Source organism: Bos taurus, chromosome 11 (genome assembly GCF_002263795.3).
Source record: "Bos taurus isolate L1 Dominette 01449 registration number 42190680 breed Hereford chromosome 11, ARS-UCD2.0, whole genome shotgun sequence".
In the NCBI taxonomy this organism is placed as follows: domain Eukaryota; kingdom Metazoa; phylum Chordata; class Mammalia; order Artiodactyla; family Bovidae; genus Bos; species Bos taurus.
The window spans coordinates 44327065-44348234 of record NC_037338.1 but is presented as its reverse complement, the minus strand read 5'-3'; the positions used below and the strand labels follow the sequence as shown (position 1 = coordinate 44348234).

The window sequence follows — 21170 nt, the reverse complement described above, 5'->3', positions numbered from 1 at the left end:
CACAATATATACATCACACACACCATGTACATCAGACACAATACAGATACCACACACACCATGTACACCAGACACAATACAGACGCCACACACACACCATGTACACCAGACACAATACAGACACCACACACATACCATGTACACCAGACACAATACAGACACCACACACACCATGTACATCAGACACAATACAGACACCACACACATACCATGTACACCAGACACAATACAGACACCACACACACCATGTACATCAGACACAATACAGACACCACACACACACCATGTACACCAGACACAATACAGACACCACACACATACCATGTACACCAGACACAATACAGACACCACACACACACCATGTACACCAGACACAGTACGGACACCATGCACACCATGTACACCAGACACAATACAGACACCACACACACACCGTGTACACCAGACACAATACAGACACCACACACACACCATGTACACCAGACACAATACAGACACCACACACATACCATGTACACCAGACACAATACAGACACCACACACATACCATGTACACCAGACACAATTCAGACACCACACACACACCATGTACACCAGACACAATACAGACACCACACACACACCGTGTACACCAGACACAATACAGACACCACACACACCATGTACATCAGACACAATACAGACACCACACACATACCATGTACACCAGACACAATACAGACACCACACACACCATGTACATCAGACACAATACAGACACCACACACATACCATGTACACCAGACACAATACAGACACCACACACATACCATGTACACCAGACACAATACAGACACCACACACACACCATGTACACCAGACACAATACAGACACCACACACACACCATGTACACCAGACACAGTACGGACACCATGCACACCATGTACACCAGACACAATACAGACACCACACACACACCATGTACATCAGACACAATACAGATACCACACACACCATGTACACCAGACACAATACAGACACCACACACACACACCATGTACGTCAGACACAATATATACACCACACACACCATGTACATCAGACACAATACAGATACCACACACACCATGTACACCAGACACAATACAGACGCCACACACACACCATGTACACCAGACACAATACAGACACCACACACATACCATGTACACCAGACACAATACAGACACCACACACACACCATGTACACCAGACACAATACAGACACCACACACATACCATGTACACCAGACACAATACAGACACCACACACATACCATGTACACCAGACACAATACAGACACCACACACACCATGTACATCAGACACAATACAGACACCACACACATACCATGTACACCAGACACAATACAGACACCACACACACACCATGTACACCAGACACAATACAGACACCACACACACACCGTGTACACCAGACACAATACAGACACCACACACACCATGTACATCAGACACAATACAGACACCACACACATACCATGTACACCAGACACAATACAGACACCACACACACCATGTACATCAGACACAATACAGACACCACACACATACCATGTACACCAGACACAATACAGACACCACACACACCATGTACATCAGACACAATACAGACACCACACACATACCATGTACACCAGACACAATACAGACACCACACACACACCATGTACACCAGACACAATACAGACACCACACACATACCATGTACACCAGACACAATACAGACACCACACACATACCATGTACACCAGACACAATTCAGACACCACACACACACCATGTACACCAGACACAATACAGACACCACACACACACCGTGTACACCAGACACAATACAGACACCACACACACCATGTACATCAGACACAATACAGACACCACACACATACCATGTACACCAGACACAATACAGACACCACACACACCATGTACACCAGACACAATACAGATGCCACACACACACCGTGTATACCGGACACAATACAGACGCCACACACACACCATGTACGTCAGACACAATACAGACACCACACACACACACCATGTACACGAGACACAATACAGACACCACACATACACCACGTACATCAGACACAATACAGACACCACACACACACCATGTACGTCAGACACAATACAGACACCACACACACCATGTACGTCAGACACAATACAGACACCACACACACCATGTACACGAGACACAATACAGACACCACACACACACCATGTACATCAGACACAATACAGACACCACACACACACACATGCCATACTCAACCTCACACACCACACACCTGCCTTTCTTCCACTCCCCTCCACCTTGGGGCCGCTCTCCCACATCAGAGCCTTCCTTCTTACATGAGACCAGCCCAGCTGCTATGGTCTCTGCAGGGATTTGGCCCTTCTCCAAGGCCCACGGCTGGGCTCCTGGAGCATCTCCAGTCAGGGTGACAGGCCCTGCAGGTGCTGAAGCTGCCCTCACATCTCCTCCGAGTTGTTTTCTTCTCAGCTCTCTCAACCTCCAGACTCTACGCGGGGCTTAAAAGACCCTGCTGTAAAAAATCTCGGGAGTCTCTGAGTAACTAGAAAATTCAGGGAATTCCTCCCATTTGCCCACAGTCCCAGCTAATCTGCATGTCATCCCTGGGGCCCTGGACACCCTCCTGCCCAGCACCCTGCACAGCTCATTAGTGATCAGCACTGCCTAGCACGGCCCTCGCCCCACACAGCCCTGCGCAGCCCTCAGGACGCCACGTCATGGCCCCCAACAGGCTGGAGCCAAGGACGTGATGACAGCAACGTCACCTTCAGGCTGGGGCAGCTCACCTGGCCTCAGGCCACACTCCCAATGTGTGGACGAGGGGTGCTGCCGCTGGCCTGTCTGTTGCCGCCTGTGTGCAAGCTGTTTCTGACAGTGATCTCAGAGGAAGGACCTTTAGGTTGAGGGTGCTATCGAGGGAGACTGCCCAGGTGTGTGTGGAGGAACCATGGGGAGCACCTCCCAGGCTGGCCAGGCTCTCAGGAGGAGGCCTTAGGAACCAGGGTACTGCCCTTCCAGGAACCTAGCTTTGGGTGGTCTGCAGCACCCCAGCCTCTGGGCAGTGCACAGGGAGTTGTGTTTCTGGACATTGCTTGGGATCAGGAAAGCTCTTGTCCGGCTGTTCTGCTGGGGTCGGCTGAGCTCCTGCCTGCACTCCCTCCCCATCCTGCCCCTGTGCACCACTGTCCGCTGCTTAACAGCCATGTCACCCAAATGAGTGCCTTTGCTGTTTGAGTCCCAGTCCCCACACACAACAAGAGGATGACGGTGCCTGGGGGTTATTATATTTGCAAAGCAGCAGAATTAGTACCCAGGAAAGGACCAACAAATTTGTTGTTCAGTTACTAAGTCATGTCCAACTCTTTGCAACCCCATGGACTGCAGCAAGCCACGCTCCTCTGTCCTTCTCTATCTCCAATGTTTGCTCAAACTCTTGTCCACTGAGTCAGTGATGTCATCCAACTGTCTCATCCTCTGTTGCCCTCTTCTCCTCCCAGTGAACAGCAAGGGCAAGGACAACCATAACAACACAAAAGATGACGTGTGTGACAGTGTCGTGTGACATCACGTACATGACAGTGAGTGAGATCATGGTGGGGGTGGTGGTCTCCCCCCTTTGATTGACAGTCCTTCATGTTCACATGCATAGATGGTATGTCCTCACCTCCCGCTGGCCTGTCAGCTGTCGAGCTCTGTTGGGATTTAGAAGTTTCTTGCTTTGATCTCTTGTGGGTCATGATAGTGGAATAATGGCTCCCAAAGACATCTCTGCCCTAATCCCCACACCAAGGATAGGATGGCAGATGGACCGAGCAGCTGACCCTAAAGTGGAGAGGTCATCTAGACCCAGGCGTGCCCGTGTGACCACAGGAGTCCTCGCAGGCAGACAAGGAGTTCAGCTTGCCTTGCTGGCTTTGAGTCGGAGGAAGAACAGGAATGCTCCTCGGGAACGCTGGCAGCTTCTAGAGGCAGGAAAAGGGGAGGGGACACAGTCTCCCCGAGACCCTCAACTGTGTCCACGTGAGGTTGTGACAAACATCAGGCTTTCAGAACTGCCAGATGTGTACATTGTTACGTGCTGTCTGTGGGAATCTGTCAGACGCTGCAGGGACCCCAGGCCCATGTAGACCTTCAAGTGTGGTGTCCAGCGTATATTCTTGCATCTCCAAGGTCCGGCAGGACACCGCTGTGATGACCTCAGTCCCTACCTGGGACCCCTTGTCCTCACCAGGGCCCCTGATGTGACACAGAGGATGCCCCCCACCCCACATGCCAGGCAGTGGCGCCTGCAGCAGTCAAGTGGTTCCTGAGCCCAGTCTGCAGGCTTGCTGTGTGTGTCTGACGCACGACACCAGGACTGTGCCGCGAGCTGCTGCCCTGCCCGTTCTCTTGGCCCTTCAGCGTCTTGGAAGGATCTGGATGGAATCCCAAATGCTTGTCTCATAGACACTTGGTCCACGTCATCCATCTGGGCTCTTTAAATCACAGGATTGCTCAGAAGCACCAAATTTTTAATTACATTCTTAAAGTTGCTTGTTTCACATCTGGCAGTTGAGGCAAAAGCTAAAACTTGTGAGAAATGAACTCACCATTGTTCTTTCCTTGGGGGGTTGGAAGGGAGTGGCAGGTGTCTGCAGAGAAGGCGGTGGTAGCTGGAAGCCATGGGGGAGGCAGCGGTCCTGATGGTCACACAGCCTGGGTGCTAGGGGTGGGAGATGCTATTTGCATGGTGTTGGCTGACCTCACAGGTGCTGCTGTGTCCCAGCAGCCACCCGTCCTCCTCCAGGGAGTGGCTGGCAGGCAGCTGCTCACAGATATGCCAGGTTGGGAGGAGCTGTCACCCTTTCCTCACCCTGAAGGGGACCAAAGTGGAAACTGGTCCCAGCCTGCACACTGCAGGCACCTGGGGAGCTAGGCCAGCCTGCTCTCTCAGCACCAGGGCCTGCTCACCAGCCCAGCCAGCCCAGAGACTCATTTTCTCTCTGCCCCTGCTTCCACCCCCTGGAGCAGGCTGGGAACAGGGTTTTTTCTGCCTGAGCGTCTTCCCCAAGCCCCGCACCAACTCCAGCCAGACAGGCCGGCCCCCAGGCTGTGTGCAGCTGGTTGAAGGAGGATGAAGTCGGCCTTAATGTTTTCATTCGGCATCCTGGTCCTTAGACGTCTGCGGGCAGATCCTGAGGAAACTTGTTCCCTGGTCCACTCCCCCCAGAATCTCATCCAGTGGGCCCAGGGTGCCCAGTCTGTGGGCCTCACTTCTAGAAGAGCTGACCTGGGACCTCTTGCTTTATTACATCCTGATTCCTCCAGGTCCAGGAAATACCAAGTCAGAGGCTCTGTGGACAAAACCCCTTGAGGACCCTGGGGACCCCCAGCTGCCAGACTCCTTCAGGGGCCCTTGGTGTGGCTGTGGCTGATGGGGAGGCAGGGCCCAGGGTACGGTCAGGAATCTCTCCCCTTCCCCAGCCAGGAAGGGGGGAGGGGGTGGGCAGCCCTCCTCAGAGAGAGGGGAGGGAGGGCCCAGAGCTCTGAGAGCATGGGGGCAGGGGGTAACTGGAGAGAAAGAGTGTCACAGTCTGCACCTCTGGCCCAGGGAGGACACCTGGTGGTTTGTGGGACTCGCGGGGCTGGGAGAACAGAGAGTGCCCTGGCTGAGAATGGCTCTCCCCAGCCCAGCCTCCTTCTCTGCCACTGCCCACGACAGGGGTGTGGGCCAGACTGAGCCCGGGAGCAGGAGGTCCCTGTCCGGGTCACCTGTGGGCCAGACCAGTGGGCGGAGCTGAGCTGGGAGGTGGAGCCATGGGGCTGAGGTGAGTCTGGAGGGAGTGGGGACAGATGGAAGCACAGGTCCTCTTCCCAGCGTGCTTCTCGTTTGAGCCATGTGGTTCTAGCCCAGGAGGGTGGTGTGGATGGTGGGCTGGGATGGGGGTGGGGTGGGGAGAGATGAGGAGCATGGCGAGGCCCAGCGCTTGGCAGGTCCATCGCGGAGACTTCACTGACCCCACATACCCAGCCCGTGGTGTCTGCAGTTTGCAGCCAGTGAGAACAGGTGCTGTGCTGGCCACCAAATCACCCAGAGTGGGGTGTGCACAGAGTCCTCAGCTCCCTGCCTGGTCATTACCCCTAGAAGGGCAGTGGGCATAGGGCCAGTGTGACACCAGTGGGATGCCTGTGTGGCCCCCAGCTGGAGGGGTGTGGACCAGCAGCTCTGCTGGGCTGGATGGCAGGGAGGCCTGGTCACAGCCATCTGCCCTCATCCTGGGGGTGCTTTAGAAGCCTGGTCCTCAGAGCCGCCTCCTTGAGGCTTTCCAGGCAGGTGTGGAGTATAGACCCACCCTGTGCCCTTGGCCAGGCATGGCTGTCTCAGATCTGGGGAGCCCTCGGTGGGGAGGGGGGCCACCTGCTGAGGCCTGTGTGTCTGTTCCTGATCAGTGCCCAGGCATTCAGCAGGCAGAAGCTCCCACAGCGGAGACCCAGGTGGATTTTATGGCATGTTAGTCTGAAAACAGGGGTGGGAGGCCCTGGAACCCTGGAGACGGTGGGCTGCTCGCTCACCCCGGTGTCTGTTTCCCCAGGTACCGCGTGGTGGTCTCATACCCACCCCAGAGCGAGGCAGAGATCGAGCTGAAGGAGGGGGATGTGGTCTTCGTGCACAAGAAACGTGAAGACGGCTGGTACAAGGGGACCCTGCAGAGGAACGGCCGCACCGGCCTCTTCCCCGGCAGCTTCGTGGAAAGCTTCTGAGGCCGTACCTGCCCCCCAGGGACAGAGGTGCAGGGACCCCAGGGGAACAGCCACCAGAGGCCCCAGTCCTTCCAGGCAGGCGGCAGGACCCACACACTGTGGGGTGGTTTGCTCCCAGGACCCTTCTTGCCCTCTACTTATGGGGCTGACAGGGAGCACGGGCCCAGCACATTTGGAGAGCGTTCTCAAGGCGGCTCCGGGCTTCACTTGGGTCTGGATTGCCCCTCACCCCATCTATACCTCAGGCACCACCACCGGGACCCTTAGCATGGTGCCCTGGCCCAGGTCATTATCGGCCAGGTCCCTGAGGCAGCGCTCGGCTCCCGTGGGCGAGGTGTACACAGTGCTTCTCGCCTTGCTACCATGGTCCTGCTCTCGTTCTTCTTTCTTACACCTTTTTACTGCAAAGCTGTTAGACTTTATAAATCTCTAACAGGTCGTACACTGCCTATTTTTCATACATCTGGTGCTGCCTTTTTGTAAAACTAGTAGGACTTGGTTGAAAAGATCTCTGGGGAGACAGCAAATGGGCAGAACTTCTGCAGGCACCCTGTGAGCCTGGGGAGCCTGATGTTCACAGCCTCGGTCCTCCTAGGGCTAGAGGGGCCTCAGCGTTGGCGGGAGTTAGGAAAAGCCTGTCTCTTTAGCCCTTCCAGTGGCCCTGCTGCATCTGGAGATGTTCTGACAGGGCTGGCAATGAAGGAACAGGAGGGGGGACCCCAGGCCGAGAGGCCCTCCTGTCACTGTAGAGAGGAGACCACACCTAAGGTTTTCACTGTCGAAACGTGCGGTGGTCACCACAGTTCAGATTTGCCACCTTGTGGAGGTTTCACCAAGTTTCCTTTAAATGGATAACTACTCTGTTCTCAGTGCAAACCTTGGTCTCGAGACCAGAGACATGGGGCTAACCAGGGCCACCAAAGGGCCATAGGAGCAGAGTCAGGGGTGGCAGCCATGGGTTGAATGCGGGCTCTGGCTGGGAAATGCTTGGCACTTTGCACACACACACACACACACACACGTTGTTTCTGTTAGACACAGATGTGTGTGATTTTGGAGGAACGAACTGATGACAAACCACGATGCCTGTGATTCTGAGTCTTTAAATAAAACTGAACGTGGAGAAGTCTGGTTTCTGGTTGGGGGAGCAGTCAGGTGGGGCCGGGCTGGGTGGGAGCTAAGCTGCTAGAAGACCCCCACATCCCCTCCACTGCCTGTGGGTGCACAGCCCTGCCACCGCCAAGAGCCTCAGAGTGGGGAACCCGTCTGTGTGGTAGGGTGGTATGGCGCTGAGGGTATGGGGGTACCAGACAGTCACACCCGGCACAGGGAGGAGTCCACTGCTGGGCCAGCAGAGCTGAGCCTGGGTGGGCGTGGGCATCTCTAGGTGCCCTGCAGGGTCTTGCCTGCCTGGAAGGGCAGAATGGCTTTCTATAGGTGATGCCCCTCCCTTGCTTGTGGGAAGCCTTCATGCCAGGAGTCATGCAGGTCCTGTGGACTAAGGGCGCCTGGAATCAGCCTCCAGATGAGCACACTTAGGGCCCTGCCTCAGGCGTCTTGGCTAAGGAGACCTGTCCTGGATCACCAGGTGCAGGGTGCCTGACATCCACCAGCAAGAGGGGTGTCAAGAGGCTGCCAGTTTCCAAAAGGGGGCTTGTAACCAGTAGCAGGTGGAGGACTGCCCATGGCCCAGGAGCTGCTCTCTTGGCCTGGACTACTGCCCAGAACCTCTGACTTTCACATCACTGGAGGTGGAACGGAGCTTAGCCCCAAGAGCTATTTCTCTCTTCTATAGGAATGGAGTGAACTTGGGGGTGGGGAGGGGAGGGGAGGGCTTCACTGCCATGATGAAGCCTCCACACACCTCTCCAGGAAACCGGACCAAAGACACTTGGCCAGATGGGCAATGGAGTTCAGTTCAGTTCAGTCGCTCAGTTGTGTCCAACTCTTTGCGACCCCATGGACTACAGCGCACCAGGCTTCCCTGTCCTTCACCAACCCCTGGACCTTACTCAAACTCATGTCCATCAAGTTGGTGATGCCATCCAACCATCTTATCCTCTGTCGTCCCCTTTTCCTCCTGCCTTCAATCTTTCCCAGCATCAGGGTCTTTTCCAATGTGTCAGTTCTTCCAATAAGGTGGTCAAAGTATTGGAGTTTCAGCTTCAGCATCACTCCTTCCAATGAATATTCAGGATTGATTTCCTTTAGGATGGACTGGTTGGATCTCCTTGCAGTCCAAGGGATTCTCAAGACTCAAGAGTCTTCTCCAACACCACAGTTCAAAAGTTATCAGTCCTTCGGCCCTCAGCTTTCTTTATAGACCAACTCTCACATCCATACATGACTACTGGAAAAACCATAGCTTTGACTAGATGGACCTTTGTTGACAAAGTAATGTCTCTGCTTTGTAATATGCTCTCTAGTTTGGTCATAGCTTTTCTTCCAAAGAGCAACCGTCTTTTAATTTCATGGCTGTAGTCACCATCTGCAGTGATTTTGGAGCCCCCAAAATAAAGTCTGTCACTGTTTCCATTGTTTCCCCATCTATTTGCCATGAAGTGATGGAACCAGATGCCATGATCTTAGTTTTCTGAATGTTGAGTTTTAAGCAAACTTTTTCACTCTCCTCTTTCACTTTCATCAAGAGGTTGTTTACTTTCTGCCATAAAGCTGGTATCATCTGCATACCTGAGGTTATTGATATATCTCCTGGCAACCTTGATTCCAGTTTGTGCTTCATCAAGCCCCGCATTTTGCATGATGTACTCTGCATATAAGTTAAATAAGCAGAGTGACAACATACAGCCTTGATGTACTCCTTTCCCAATTTGGAACCAGTTTGTTTCATGTGCAGTTGTAATTGTTGCTTCTTGATCTGCATACAGATTTCTCAGGAGGCAGGTAAGGTGGTCTGGTATTCTCATCTCTTGAAGAATTTTCCACAGTTTGTTGTGATCTACACCATCAAAGGCTTTGGCATAGTCAATAAAGCAGAAGTAGATGTTTTTCTGGAAGTCTCTTGCTTTTTCGATGATCCAGTGGATGTTGGCAATTTGATCTCTGGTTACTCAGCCTTTTCTAAATCCAGCTTGAACATCTATAAGTTCAAGGTTCCTGTACTGTTGAAACCTGGCTTGTGACATTGTACAGGAGACAGTAATCAAGACCATCCCCAAGAAAAAGAAATGCAAAAAGGCAAAATGGTTGTCTGAGGAGGACTTACAGATAGCTGAGAAGAGAAGCTAAAGGCAAAAGAGAAAAAGATATACCCATCTGAATGCAGAGTTCCAAAGAATAGCAAGGAGAGATAAGAAAGCCTTCCTCAGTGATCAATGCAAAGAAATAGAGAAAAACAATAGAATGGGAAAGACTAGAGCTCTCTTCAAGAAAACTAGAGATACCAAGGGAACATTTCATGCAAAGATGAGCACAATAAAGGACAGAAATGATATGGACCTAACAGAAGCAGAAGATATTAAGAGGTGGCAAGAATACACAGAAGAACTGTACAAAAAAGATCTTCATGACCCAGATAATCATGATGCCAGACATCCTGGAATGTGAAGTCAAGTGGGCCTTAGGAAGCATCACTACGAACAAAGCCAGTGGAGGTGATGAAATTCCAGTTGAGCTATTTCAAATCCTAAAAGATGATGCTGTGGAAGTGCTACACTGAATATACCAGCAAATTTGGAAAACTCAGCAGGACTGGAAAGGTCAGTTTTCATTCCAATCTCAAAGAAAGGGCAATAGAGATCAGAAGATAAATGAAGTGCACAGATATCATGGCTCAGTGGACCTCCAAGACCAACTCCCAAGGCTGGGCGATGAGCCAGGACCTCCATGGAAAGAAAGAGTGTGTTGGGCATGAGGGTGAAGGGCGGGCAGTGCCTTGGGGATCTGCAGGCCAACTAGTGGGGTCCTGACAGCAGGGAGTAACACATCGACCACCGACCACCACCCCCCACCCCCCACCCCCCCACTCCAAGAGCCACATCCAAGTCCTGGCAGGTTTCCCTTTGCTGGTTTCACCCCTGTGGGGAAGGGCAGAGGTAACAAGAAAAGGAAAGCAGAAAGAAAATGCAGAGGTAATGGGCTCTGCCTCCTGCCCCAGTGCTTGCCTGGGCCTCAACCTGAGGGTGGGGACGAGGTTCCTTCCCAGGGACCCCAACCCCTGGGTGAAACAGGAGAAGGGACCATCCCTCTCTAAAGCAGGAGGGGGACTGGGAGGGCAGCAGCGAGGGGCTGCGAGTCAAGTGTGCTGCCGGACGGAGAGCCACGGCCCCCAGTGTCCCAATCCCTCTCAGGTTACAAATGACAGAGAGGGGCTGAGGTTGCTAGCCAGCCGACAGGAGTTGGGAGCCACTCTTGGTCACCGGGTGGGCCCAGAGTGATCACAGGGTCCTTGCCAGGACTTCAGGGAGGGGGGAGAGGCGCTGCGTGGGAAGGACTCCGTGCCCAGGCTCTGAAGCTGGACAAGCCACAGTCTCTTTTGGCCCAGGTCGGGTCCTGAGTGACCCGGGGAAGCCGCTAGGCCTCGGCCTCAGTTTCAGGAGGGCTGGAGTGGGCCTATTTGAACCGGGACGGGAGGAGGGCCAGTCGGGCAAAAGGAGAGGGGCCTCCTATCAGGAAGTGTCCGTAAGGGTCCTGGTAAGAGCTGAAGGAACTGCTGAGGAAGACGGTCCAGGTAATCGGGAGGGCCCCAAGGAGGTGAGCACCAGGGCCGCGCCGCGGAGGGACCACCAAGGGGGCGGTTCAGCTGGGACTGGGCTGGACGCCAGCCCCGCGAGGAGAGAGGTGCACCCGGCAGTGGTGGGGACTGAACACGGATCAAGGAAAGAGCTTAGATCCCTAGGAAGGCGACAAGCGGGGACTGGGGGGTGGGGGCGGTGGAGGGGCGGAACGACAGGCTCTGCCTCCTGCCTCGGGGCTCAACCTGGGGGTGGGGACGAGGATCCTTCCCAGGGACCCCACGCCCTGGGTAAAGCCGCAGCCCAGCTGGGAGACAGTCCTGCCCGCTCTGTAGTTCGCAGAATGACTCTCTCCCGTGCCAGGCCCCTTAGGCCCTCGGCTTTTTGGCACCTAACTGCCCTTTTCTCTAAATATGAAAATTAAGCAGCTCTTGCCCTGACGGTTCCCAAAAAGAAACACAACGGCCCCTTTAAGAGAAGACGTGCAGCTGCCCTCGGAATCAGAAAAACGGGGTCTACGCGATACAGGGATCGCAGGCGGACGTTGCGTGGTCGCAGGGACGCAGGTGTGGCCCGGGAAGGGGACTCGGCGCACCCGTTTCCCAGGAGCACTGGACACACGTCCACAGTGCATTCACGCACTAGACCCACGCACGGGGCACACGCACGGTACGTCGACGCTCGGGACACACGTCCACAGTACGTTCACGCACGGGACCCACGCACGGCACGTCGACCCTCGGGCTCACGCACGGGTTTCGCACGCGAGGCTTGGGCCACTGTGCCGACCCGGGAGGCAAGTTTGCAGCGGTTCTCGTTAGCTGGCTGAAGAGGCAGACGAGGAGTGGATGGCGCGCGTTCTTGTAAGAAACGGGAGGCGTGGGGAGTGAGTGTGTGTGTGTGTGTGTGACGGTGACAGGCACACGGCTGTGCTTCGTTCGTGCCGTGTTTCACACGAGAAAGTTACGGACGCGGGGAGCGCGACCGGGCGGTGGGCGGGCCTTGTCTGGAGGTCCCTCAGCGCGTGCTGTTTTCTGTAACCACGTAAGTAACCGGCTTTTTCAAAACTTAATTTTCAGTGTAAAAGTCCAATGACCCGTTTTGAATGAAAGCCAGAAGCTGAGCCGCTGCTGCCTCGCGGGGCTACTGACAGGGATCCTCCGAGTCCGCGCTCACCCGGCGGAGACGCCTGGGCTGAGGCGAGGCGCGGGAGGCAGCCTCTGAACAGGCGAAGGAGGGGGCGGGGAGGAAACGGGGCGGGGCGGGGCGGGGCGGGGCGGGGCGGGGCAGGCCCTGGAGGAGGGACGGGGAACCTGCGCCTCCGGAGGCCCACGGCCCCTCCGCCTCGCCTACCCCGACTCCTCACCCCAAACCGGCCCGACCTTCTCTCCTGGCCGGGTGTGTGGACCCTGGACAGCAGAGCTGGGCCGCCCTGAGGGCCGGGCCTGGGTGTGGGTGCGCTCTGTGTACGGTCGCAGACGCAGTCCTGACGCTGGTTTCAGACGCTGAGGCCTTCAACCCTCCAGGCTGAATCGTGTTTGGCGGCCGCCCTCGGGGCGTCGTAGGGCGGCTCTGTGGCCTGAACGCTGACTGATCACGGGAAGAGGGGGCAGGCCCTGCAACACCACCAAGCTACCTACACTGTGGCACGTCCAATTCGTGCTTCTGAAGTCAACCCTTTAATACGCATCTTAAATGTGCGTCAGAGCCCTAGTAAACGTAAATCATACTGGGAATGACCTCGCAGCTGCTCGCCTGCCACATTGCAGATTTATGTTTTTTCAGCGAACTCATCAAAGGACCTACACTTTATTTATTTATTTCTTAAGTAATTTATTTATTTTTGGCTGTGATAGGTCTTCGTTGCTTGCATGGATTTTCTCTAGTCGCCGGGAGCGGGGACTGGCTGCTCTCTAGTTGCGGTGTGGTGGCTTCTCTTGTTCCTGAGCATGGGCTCTGCGCACGCGGGCTTCAGTAGTTGCCGCGTGTGGGCTCAGTAGTTGTGGCATACGGGCTTAGTTGTTCTCGGCTTGTCGGATCTTCATGGAGCAGAGATGGAGCCCGCGTCTCCTGCATTGGCAGGCGGATTCTTTACCACTGAGCCCCCAGAGAAGCTCAGGACCTACAGTTTTAATCAAATGCTTCACAATCTTCTGTGGGGCCCAGTCAAATCACTGTCAGTCCTCAGGGAGGTCTCTAGTGGCATACCACGGGGCTCTGCCCAGTTGAGTATTCTATAATTCAGGTGAAGGCATTAAGGTATTAAATATCACATCTATCAATTGCTCAAAGCTTGGCCACACAGGTAGATATAACAAGACGGCAGAATCACCGACATGCATTCCTCAAGGGAAGAGATTTCATGCACAATTAAAGTGATTGTAGAACCGTATTTCCAGAAATGTGTGGTTTATTGTGTTTGACCAACCAGCATGCCTGGGTTCTCCATAAGGAGGACATGACAAAAGTAAATCCCAAACTGCCAAGGTGAGTTCAGAGAGAGGGCCCCCCACCCCCGAAAGTCTAGCTGAAGGCAGGTGCAGCGGTGGGGCCTGGGGAAGGGTTAGTGGCCACACAGCTGCCTTCAGGAATCAGGAGTTGGAGAGGACTCCCAGGTTGGCTAGGCAGGACTGGAAAGGCAGGCAGCCTTCCCTCAGTTTCAGACCAGGTGATTTCCAGGTTTTGGAATTAATTATTAATAGAAAAGGTCAGGTTGCATCAACCAAGTAAAATTGTAAAAATTGTTTTAAACTTTATATCCTCAAATCCCCAAAACTCTTTGTTCAAATGAAATCTTCTCTGGAAACCTAGCACACAAACCAAATGAAAGCAGGGCTGTTCTTGAAACAGTAGTGTGACCCACAATCCACTGCCCTCTGTGGGTCTCCCAGACAAACAGGAGCTTCTACTTTGTTTCTGTAACAGCTAACAAGCCATCGGTGGGCTGGGGCCTGCTATTCTAATAAATTCCTTGAGGGTCTTGTCAGAATGTTTAGACCCAGAAGCATATCCAGAATTGAAATCACAAAGCTTGGTCAAACCCTTCAGTGACCACACTCAGTCCTGTCCATCATACTCAGCTGAGGCTATGCTCCCAGAAAGCTTCAACATTTTGTTTTGGGCCCAGTGTCTCCGATCTGCTCATTTCTCCTTTTACTCAGTCTAAGGACCACTGTCACGAGATGTCCCTAAGCGGCCACTTCATGGTCTTGGGGCTCCTGCCTCCTAAGCCACAGAGCTGCCATGAAAGTGAAAGTTGTTCAGTTGTGTCCAACTCTGTGACTCCATGGACTATGCAGTCCCTGGAATTCTCTAGGCCGGAATACTGGAATGGGTAGCCTTTCTCTTCTCCAGGGAATCTTCCCAATCCAGGGATCAAACCGAGGTCTTCCGCATTGCAGGCGGATTCTTTACCAGCTGAGCTACAAGGGAAGCCCAGCTACAGCTGCCGTGATCTGCAGGAAAACCAGGTTCTGTGGAGGTTAATTCACTCCTGCGTCTCAGTGAGACGGCTTCTTCTCCTCTATCTCTTGATAGAAAAGCCTCACCTGATAGACACTGGCTTTACCTTCCTCCTCTGAGGGCAGGATGGTGCCTAAATGCATTTTCCAGTCTGCCCTGCAGCCAGGCCTGATCCTGAGTGGGGATGCCTTCCTTCTTCCCATCTTTCTGAGAGCTCGGGTGTGGATGTATTGACTTCAGTCCTGGCCACAAAGACAGGAGCAAACTGTACAGGATGGAGGAAGAGGAGGAGGAGGTGGGGGCTCTGACCAGTCAAAGCCTCGGTGGACAACCTGCCCACGGGAGAGAGAAGGAAACACTGTCTATTTAAGCCATTGTCACAGGGAGGCTCTTATTATAGTAGTCAACCTTTTCCTTGTAAACCTGTGGACTTATTTTTGGGAGGACACCAGTCTTCACCAGATTGCTTTCTAATCTGATGCTCTATGAATGGATCATAGATGGAGCAGATGTTTCTGAGTGACCAAAAGCCAGTTCTGACTTTTGCTTATGGACATAATGGAAAAACAGAATTGGATTTACCCTGCCATCTGACATAGCTAGAAAACCAGACAAAACACAGGACATTGGAACATGGGCATCACAGAATGATTCTTGGGAGAAGGGCCCTTTAGTGAGTGAGGGCTGCCATCACAGAGAACCACAGATGGGGCCTAAAAACCAGAAGTTTAATTTCCTGCAACTCTGGAGGCTGAAGGTCTGATATCAAGGTGTCAGCAGGACTGGTTCCTCCTGAGGCCTCTCTCCTTGGTTGTGTGGACTACCGTCCCCTCCTTGGGTCTTCACATGGCTCCCTCAGGGCGCCTGTGTCTCGATCTCTTCCTGTTGGATTACAGGCTACCCATATGACCTCATTTACCTCACTTACCACTTTATAGAGACATTACCAACAAAGGTCCGTCTAGTCAAAGCTGTAGTTTTTCCAGTAGTCATGTATAGATGTGAGAGTTGGACCATAAAGAAAGCTGAGTGCGGAAGAATTGATGCTTTTGAATTGTGGTGTTGGAGAAGACTCTTGAATCTTGAGAATCCCTTAGACTGCAAGGAGATCAAACTAGTCAATCCTCAAGGAAATCAGTCCTGAATATTCATTGGAAGGACTAATGGCTGAAGCTGAAACTCCAATACTTTGGCCACCTGATGCAAAAAACTGACTCATTGATAAAGACCCTGATGCTGGGAAAGATTGAAGGCAGGAGGAGAAGGGGATGACAGAATGAGATGGTTGAATGGCATCACTGACTTGATGGACATGAGTCTGAGCAAGCTCCGGGAGTTGGTGATGGACAGGGAAGCCTGGTGTGCTGCAGTCCATGGAGTTGCAGAGAGTTGGACACATCTCAGTGACTGACTGACCTTTTCACAGACCCTGCATCAAACAGGGTCACATGCTTCAGCTTCATTGCATGATTTTCTTGTGTGTGTGTTGTGTTTATTAAGTTAAAAATATTTTGTAAATTTGCCTCTTTTTGAGCTGTAGGTTTTTTTGAAGTGTATTATTTAATTTCTGAATATTTAGTATTTTCCTGGGTATTCTTTCCATTACTGATAGCTAGTTTAATTCCATTGTGGTCAGAGAACATACTTTACACAGTTTCAGCCCTCTTATGTTTATTCATTGAGGCTGATCTTATGGTAAAAAAATCTTCTGTGTGAATGTGCTGTGTGCCCTTGAAGAGAATGTGTGTCCTCTCCTGGGGGTTGGAGTGACCTCTAAATGTCCATTAGATCAAACTGATTGATAGCGTTGTTTAAGTTTTCTTGAGCTTTGTAGATTTTTGTTGTATCAATTACTGAGAGAACCTTGTTGGCATTTCCTGTCACAGGGTGGGCTTATTCTTTTAACCTCTGTGGTATCTGCAGGTCTCAAGTTCTGTCAGTTTTTTCTTCAGGTACTTTTACTTAGTTATTAGGTGCAAAGACACATGGTCGATAGATTCTCCTGGTAAATCGGCCCCATTATCATTCAGAAATGACCCCTTTATCCCTATCCCTATGCAGGTCCTTGTTCTGAATTGACTTTGTCTTGGTTATGCTCCCACTGGTGGCTCAGAGGATAAAGAATCTGGCTGCAATGCAGGAGACCTGGGTTCCATCTCCAGGATGGGAAGCTCCCTGGAGGAGGAAATGGTAACCTACAGCAGTATTCTTGCCTGGAGAATTCCATGGACAGAGGAGCCTGGCGAGCTACAGTCCAGGGGTTACAAAGAGCTGGACACGACTGAGCGACTAACCCCTTTGGTTATGCTGCCGTTTTAGTTTTTGTCTCATTCATGTTTTCGGGAGATGTATTTTTCCATCCTTTTACTCTGTCTTCATATTTAAAGTAGTGTTTTAGTAGACAGTGTATAACTGTATTTTACTTCTAAAACCAAACCTGACAGTCTCTGCCTGTTAACATTGGAGTGTTCTGACTGGTCGCAACAATGTAATCAGATTTAAGTCTACAATCTTGCTATTGTTTTTCACCCATTCATTATTTCTTTTTTCTCCCTCTTTCTGCTTTGGACTTGTTATTTTTCTGTTTTCCTAAAATAAAAAGGAATTTTATTTCCTTTTTGACTCCAGGCATACTTTTGTTTTGAAATTTTGTGATTGCTTTGGGTTTACAATATGTATATTTAGTTATCATTGATAAGTCATTCTGGTGTTAAAGATACACATTATGCCTCTTCACTTGTTTTGTGAGCATTTTTATTATTCAGATATGCCAATTCTGCCCTCAGTCTCCACGCTGCTGTTTTCGTGTTTTCCTTCTGTATGTGTTACAAAAGCCCATAGTCTGTTTTGATTTTGCTTTAAACAATTGATTATCTTAAAGCAGTTTAAAATATTTTTATATTGAAGTATATAGTTGGTTTACAGTATTGTGTGTGTTTTAGGTGTACAGCAAAGTGATTCAGAGATACAATTATATCTGTTTTTTCAGATTCTTTTTCTTTATATTACAAAATATTGAGTATAGTTCCTTGTGCTTTGTGGTAGGTCTTTGTTGGTTATCTATTTTATACATAGTAGTATGATATCAAAGCACTTTTTAAACTAGAAAAAAAGATTTTAAGTTATGTATTTACCATTTCCAGTTACTTTGTGTAAATTTGAATTTCCTTTAGGTGTCATTTTCCCTCTGCCTGAATCACCCCCTTTAACATTTCATGTCATCCAGGTGTGTTAGTGGTGAAATTTTTCAGCTGTTGCTTGTCTTAATATCTCTCTTTTGCCTATATTTTTGAAAGATATTTCTACTGGCATGGAATTCTAGGTTCTTTTTTTCATTTAGCATTTGAAAAGGTATTGTCTGTTGGTTGGCATTGTTCTTGATGAGATCTTTGTTTATTCTTAACCTAGTTTCTCTAGTAATAGGGAAAAACCTCTTAATAGAATTAACTTGTATTCTATGTTAGTCACTAAAGGGATGTTCACTATAAGCCCTAAATTCTACATAATGGCCCATCTCTGGGAACCCCACCTCCCAGGTAATGAGCAGTAAGCTAAAATACCTTCCAGGAACCCTCCTGACCAGGCCTACCTGTGAGTGACTATAGGAGGATGAAATTCACATGTTCCCTCTGGAGGCTGATGGGAATCTGGAAGTGTCTGACTTTATTCCCTCCCCTTTGGTATAAAAGGGGCCTGCATTCTAACTCAGGCAAGATGGTTCTTTGGGGCACAAGCCCACCGTCTTCTCAGTGTGCTGGCTTTCCAGATAAAGTCACTACTCCTTGTCCCAACAACTCGTCTCTTGATTTATTGACCCGTTGTATTAAGAACAGGATGAGTGCGAACTCGGTAACACCACCATTCAGACTCCTTGGAGTGTCGAAGATGTTTCCTTCTTCAGGCATCTTTTTTTTTTTAATTAGTTAATTTATTTTAATTGGAGGCTTTTTACTTTACAATATTGTGGTGGGTTTTGCCATACATTGACATGAATCAGCCATGGGTGCACATGTGTCCCCCCATCCCGAACCCCCCTCCCACCTTCCTTCCCATCCCATTCCATCCCTCTGGGTTGTCCCAGAGCACCAGCTTTGGGTGCCCTCCTTCATGCATTGAACTTGCACTGGTCACCTATTTTACATACAGTAATATACATGTTTCAGTGCCATTCTCTCAAATCATCCTCCCTTGCCTTCTCTGACATAGTCTAAAAGTCTATTCTTTACATCTGTGTCTGTTTTGCTGCCTTGCATATAGTGTCGTCATTACCATCTTTCTAAATTCCATATATATGCATTAATATATTGTATTAATGTTTCTATTTGACTTACTTTCGCTGTATGTAATAGGCTCCAGTTTCATCCACCTCATTAGAACTGACTCAAATGCATTCTTTTTTTATAGTTGAGTAATATTTCATTGTGTATATATACCACAGCTTCCTTACCCATTTGTCTGCCGATGGACGTCTAGGTTGCTTTCATGTCCTAGATGTTGTAAATAGTGCTGCAGTGAACATTGGGGTACATGTGTCTCTTTCAATTCTAGTTTCCTTGATGTGTATGCCCAGCAGTGTGATTGCTGGCTCATATGGCAGCTCCATTTCCAGTTTTTTAAGGAATCTCCACACTGTTATCCATAGTGGCTGTACCAGTTTGCATTCTAACCAACAGTGTAAGAAGGTGCCCTTTTCTCCACACCCTCTCCCACATTTATTGTTTATAGACTTTTTGATGGTGGCCATTCTGACCAGCATGAGATGATACCTTGTGGTAGTTTTGATTTGCATTTCTGTAATGAATGATGTTGAGCATCTTTTCATGTGTTTATTAACCATCTGTATTTCTTCTTTGCAAGCATCTTTTTAAAGCTAGTATTTTTCCTGTGTGGAGTAACATCTTAAACACTGTAGTCAACAATTCCGCAGGGAAATAGGGAAAGGGGAGTGAAAACGAAATCTGGGGCAGGCCCTGGCTTTGATTCAGAGGCTGCCTGCCTTCCGCTCCTGTTCTCTGACATGAGGGACTTGATAAGCTATTTCCTGATGCCCAGGAACGTGACCCTCAGCCCACTGCTTCCTGGAGACGTTCTTTCTGCGCAGCAGCCTGTGTTGATGCATAAGACGTTCAGAGACAAGTATTGTGGACAGAAAGCTTCACTGTTCACTTGTAAAGACTCAGAAGTGCCAGGTTTCCTTTGCCCAGCATGGCCACCATCACAGGAGGAGACAGGTCAGACCAGACTCTGACTCCTGTTCACCTCCATGAGCGCAGGTCTCTCTTCCCTGGACCTCACCTCACCCTCTTTGCTGATCCGTCTGGTGGGGCAGCAGCACAGACTGCTTGCTTCCCAAAGTTCAAAGAGGAGCCCAAGAGTCTCGAGAGCTACTGGGAGTGGGAGGCCCCAGAAGGAGCAGCTGTAGAAAGCCATGAGGGGCCGTGCAGTGGGCGGTGCCCTGGGGTGGTTTACTTGTTTGGTCAGCTCTTCCCTGGGAGCCCGAGCAGGAGAACTGAAGGTCTGGGACCACGCGGCTCTGTGGTGGGTGACCCCAGCCTGTGGTGACTCTGCCCACACAAGTGACAATTTCCCCAGAGGCAGGAATTAAAGCAGACTGCTTGGGATTCCCTCACAGAGGCACAGGCCATGTACAGGCACCCGGGATCAAGTTGGCCTTGTGGAGGACCTTGACTTTGAACCACAGTTGGACAGGCCTGGGGGCAGCAGAACCTAAGCACAAGCCAGTTAATGAAGGGCAGTTGTCGAGGCCATACAGAGTAGGCGGGACAGAGCTGAGGACCCAGCTTCAAGAGCTGAGACTCTGCTTAGTGAGAACAGAGTGTCAGGCACTGAGCCTGCCCAGTGGCCAGCCGCATTCAGTCATCAGGTGGGCATCTGTGCCCACGACCCTGTGGACTCCTGACCCCAGTGCTCAGTGCTCTGACCACTGCTTCAGGTGGACTCGCTGCAGACAGAGCCGTGTCACCTGTGAGAACTGAGATCATCTTAATTTTTTGCCTCCAGAGGTGACTGCTGGCTCCAGTGATGTGTCTAACAGAAGGGATGGTCTTGCCACTCTTCCTTGCCTCCAGCCTTAAAGTGTGATGCCTACTCTGGGTTGCTGTTTGTGGGTACCCTTTATCAAATTGAGGAAGTTTCCTTCTATTCAGTGTTCTAAGAATCTTATCT

At 50.9% G+C, this 21170-nt stretch overlaps 1 protein-coding gene and 1 long non-coding RNA gene across 5 annotated transcripts in view; both read left to right on the top strand.

Annotated features, from left to right (window-relative positions):
• SH3RF3 (SH3 domain containing ring finger 3) overlaps positions 1 to 7954 on the top strand; it is a 162860-nt gene extending 154906 nt beyond the window's left edge. For 2 of the 3 annotated variants that reach the window (XM_059891754.1, XM_002691276.5), the window contains one exon: positions 6660 to 7954. In XM_059891754.1, the coding sequence (XP_059747737.1) occupies positions 6660 to 6828 (169 nt within the window). In that variant the 3' untranslated portion in view covers positions 6829 to 7954. Of the gene's footprint in view, positions 1 to 3584; positions 3666 to 6659 lie in introns of all 3 variants that reach the window. The other variant, XR_003037172.2, reaches the window with a different exon arrangement.
• Positions 7955 to 10809: 2855 nt separating this feature from the next.
• Positions 10810 to 21170, top strand: part of LOC101904087 (uncharacterized) — a 45166-nt gene continuing 34805 nt past the window's right edge. For both annotated transcript variants that reach the window (XR_003037170.2, XR_003037169.2), the window contains exon 1: positions 10810 to 12385. This is a non-coding gene — a long non-coding RNA (uncharacterized lncRNA). The remainder of the gene's footprint in view (positions 12386 to 21170) is intronic.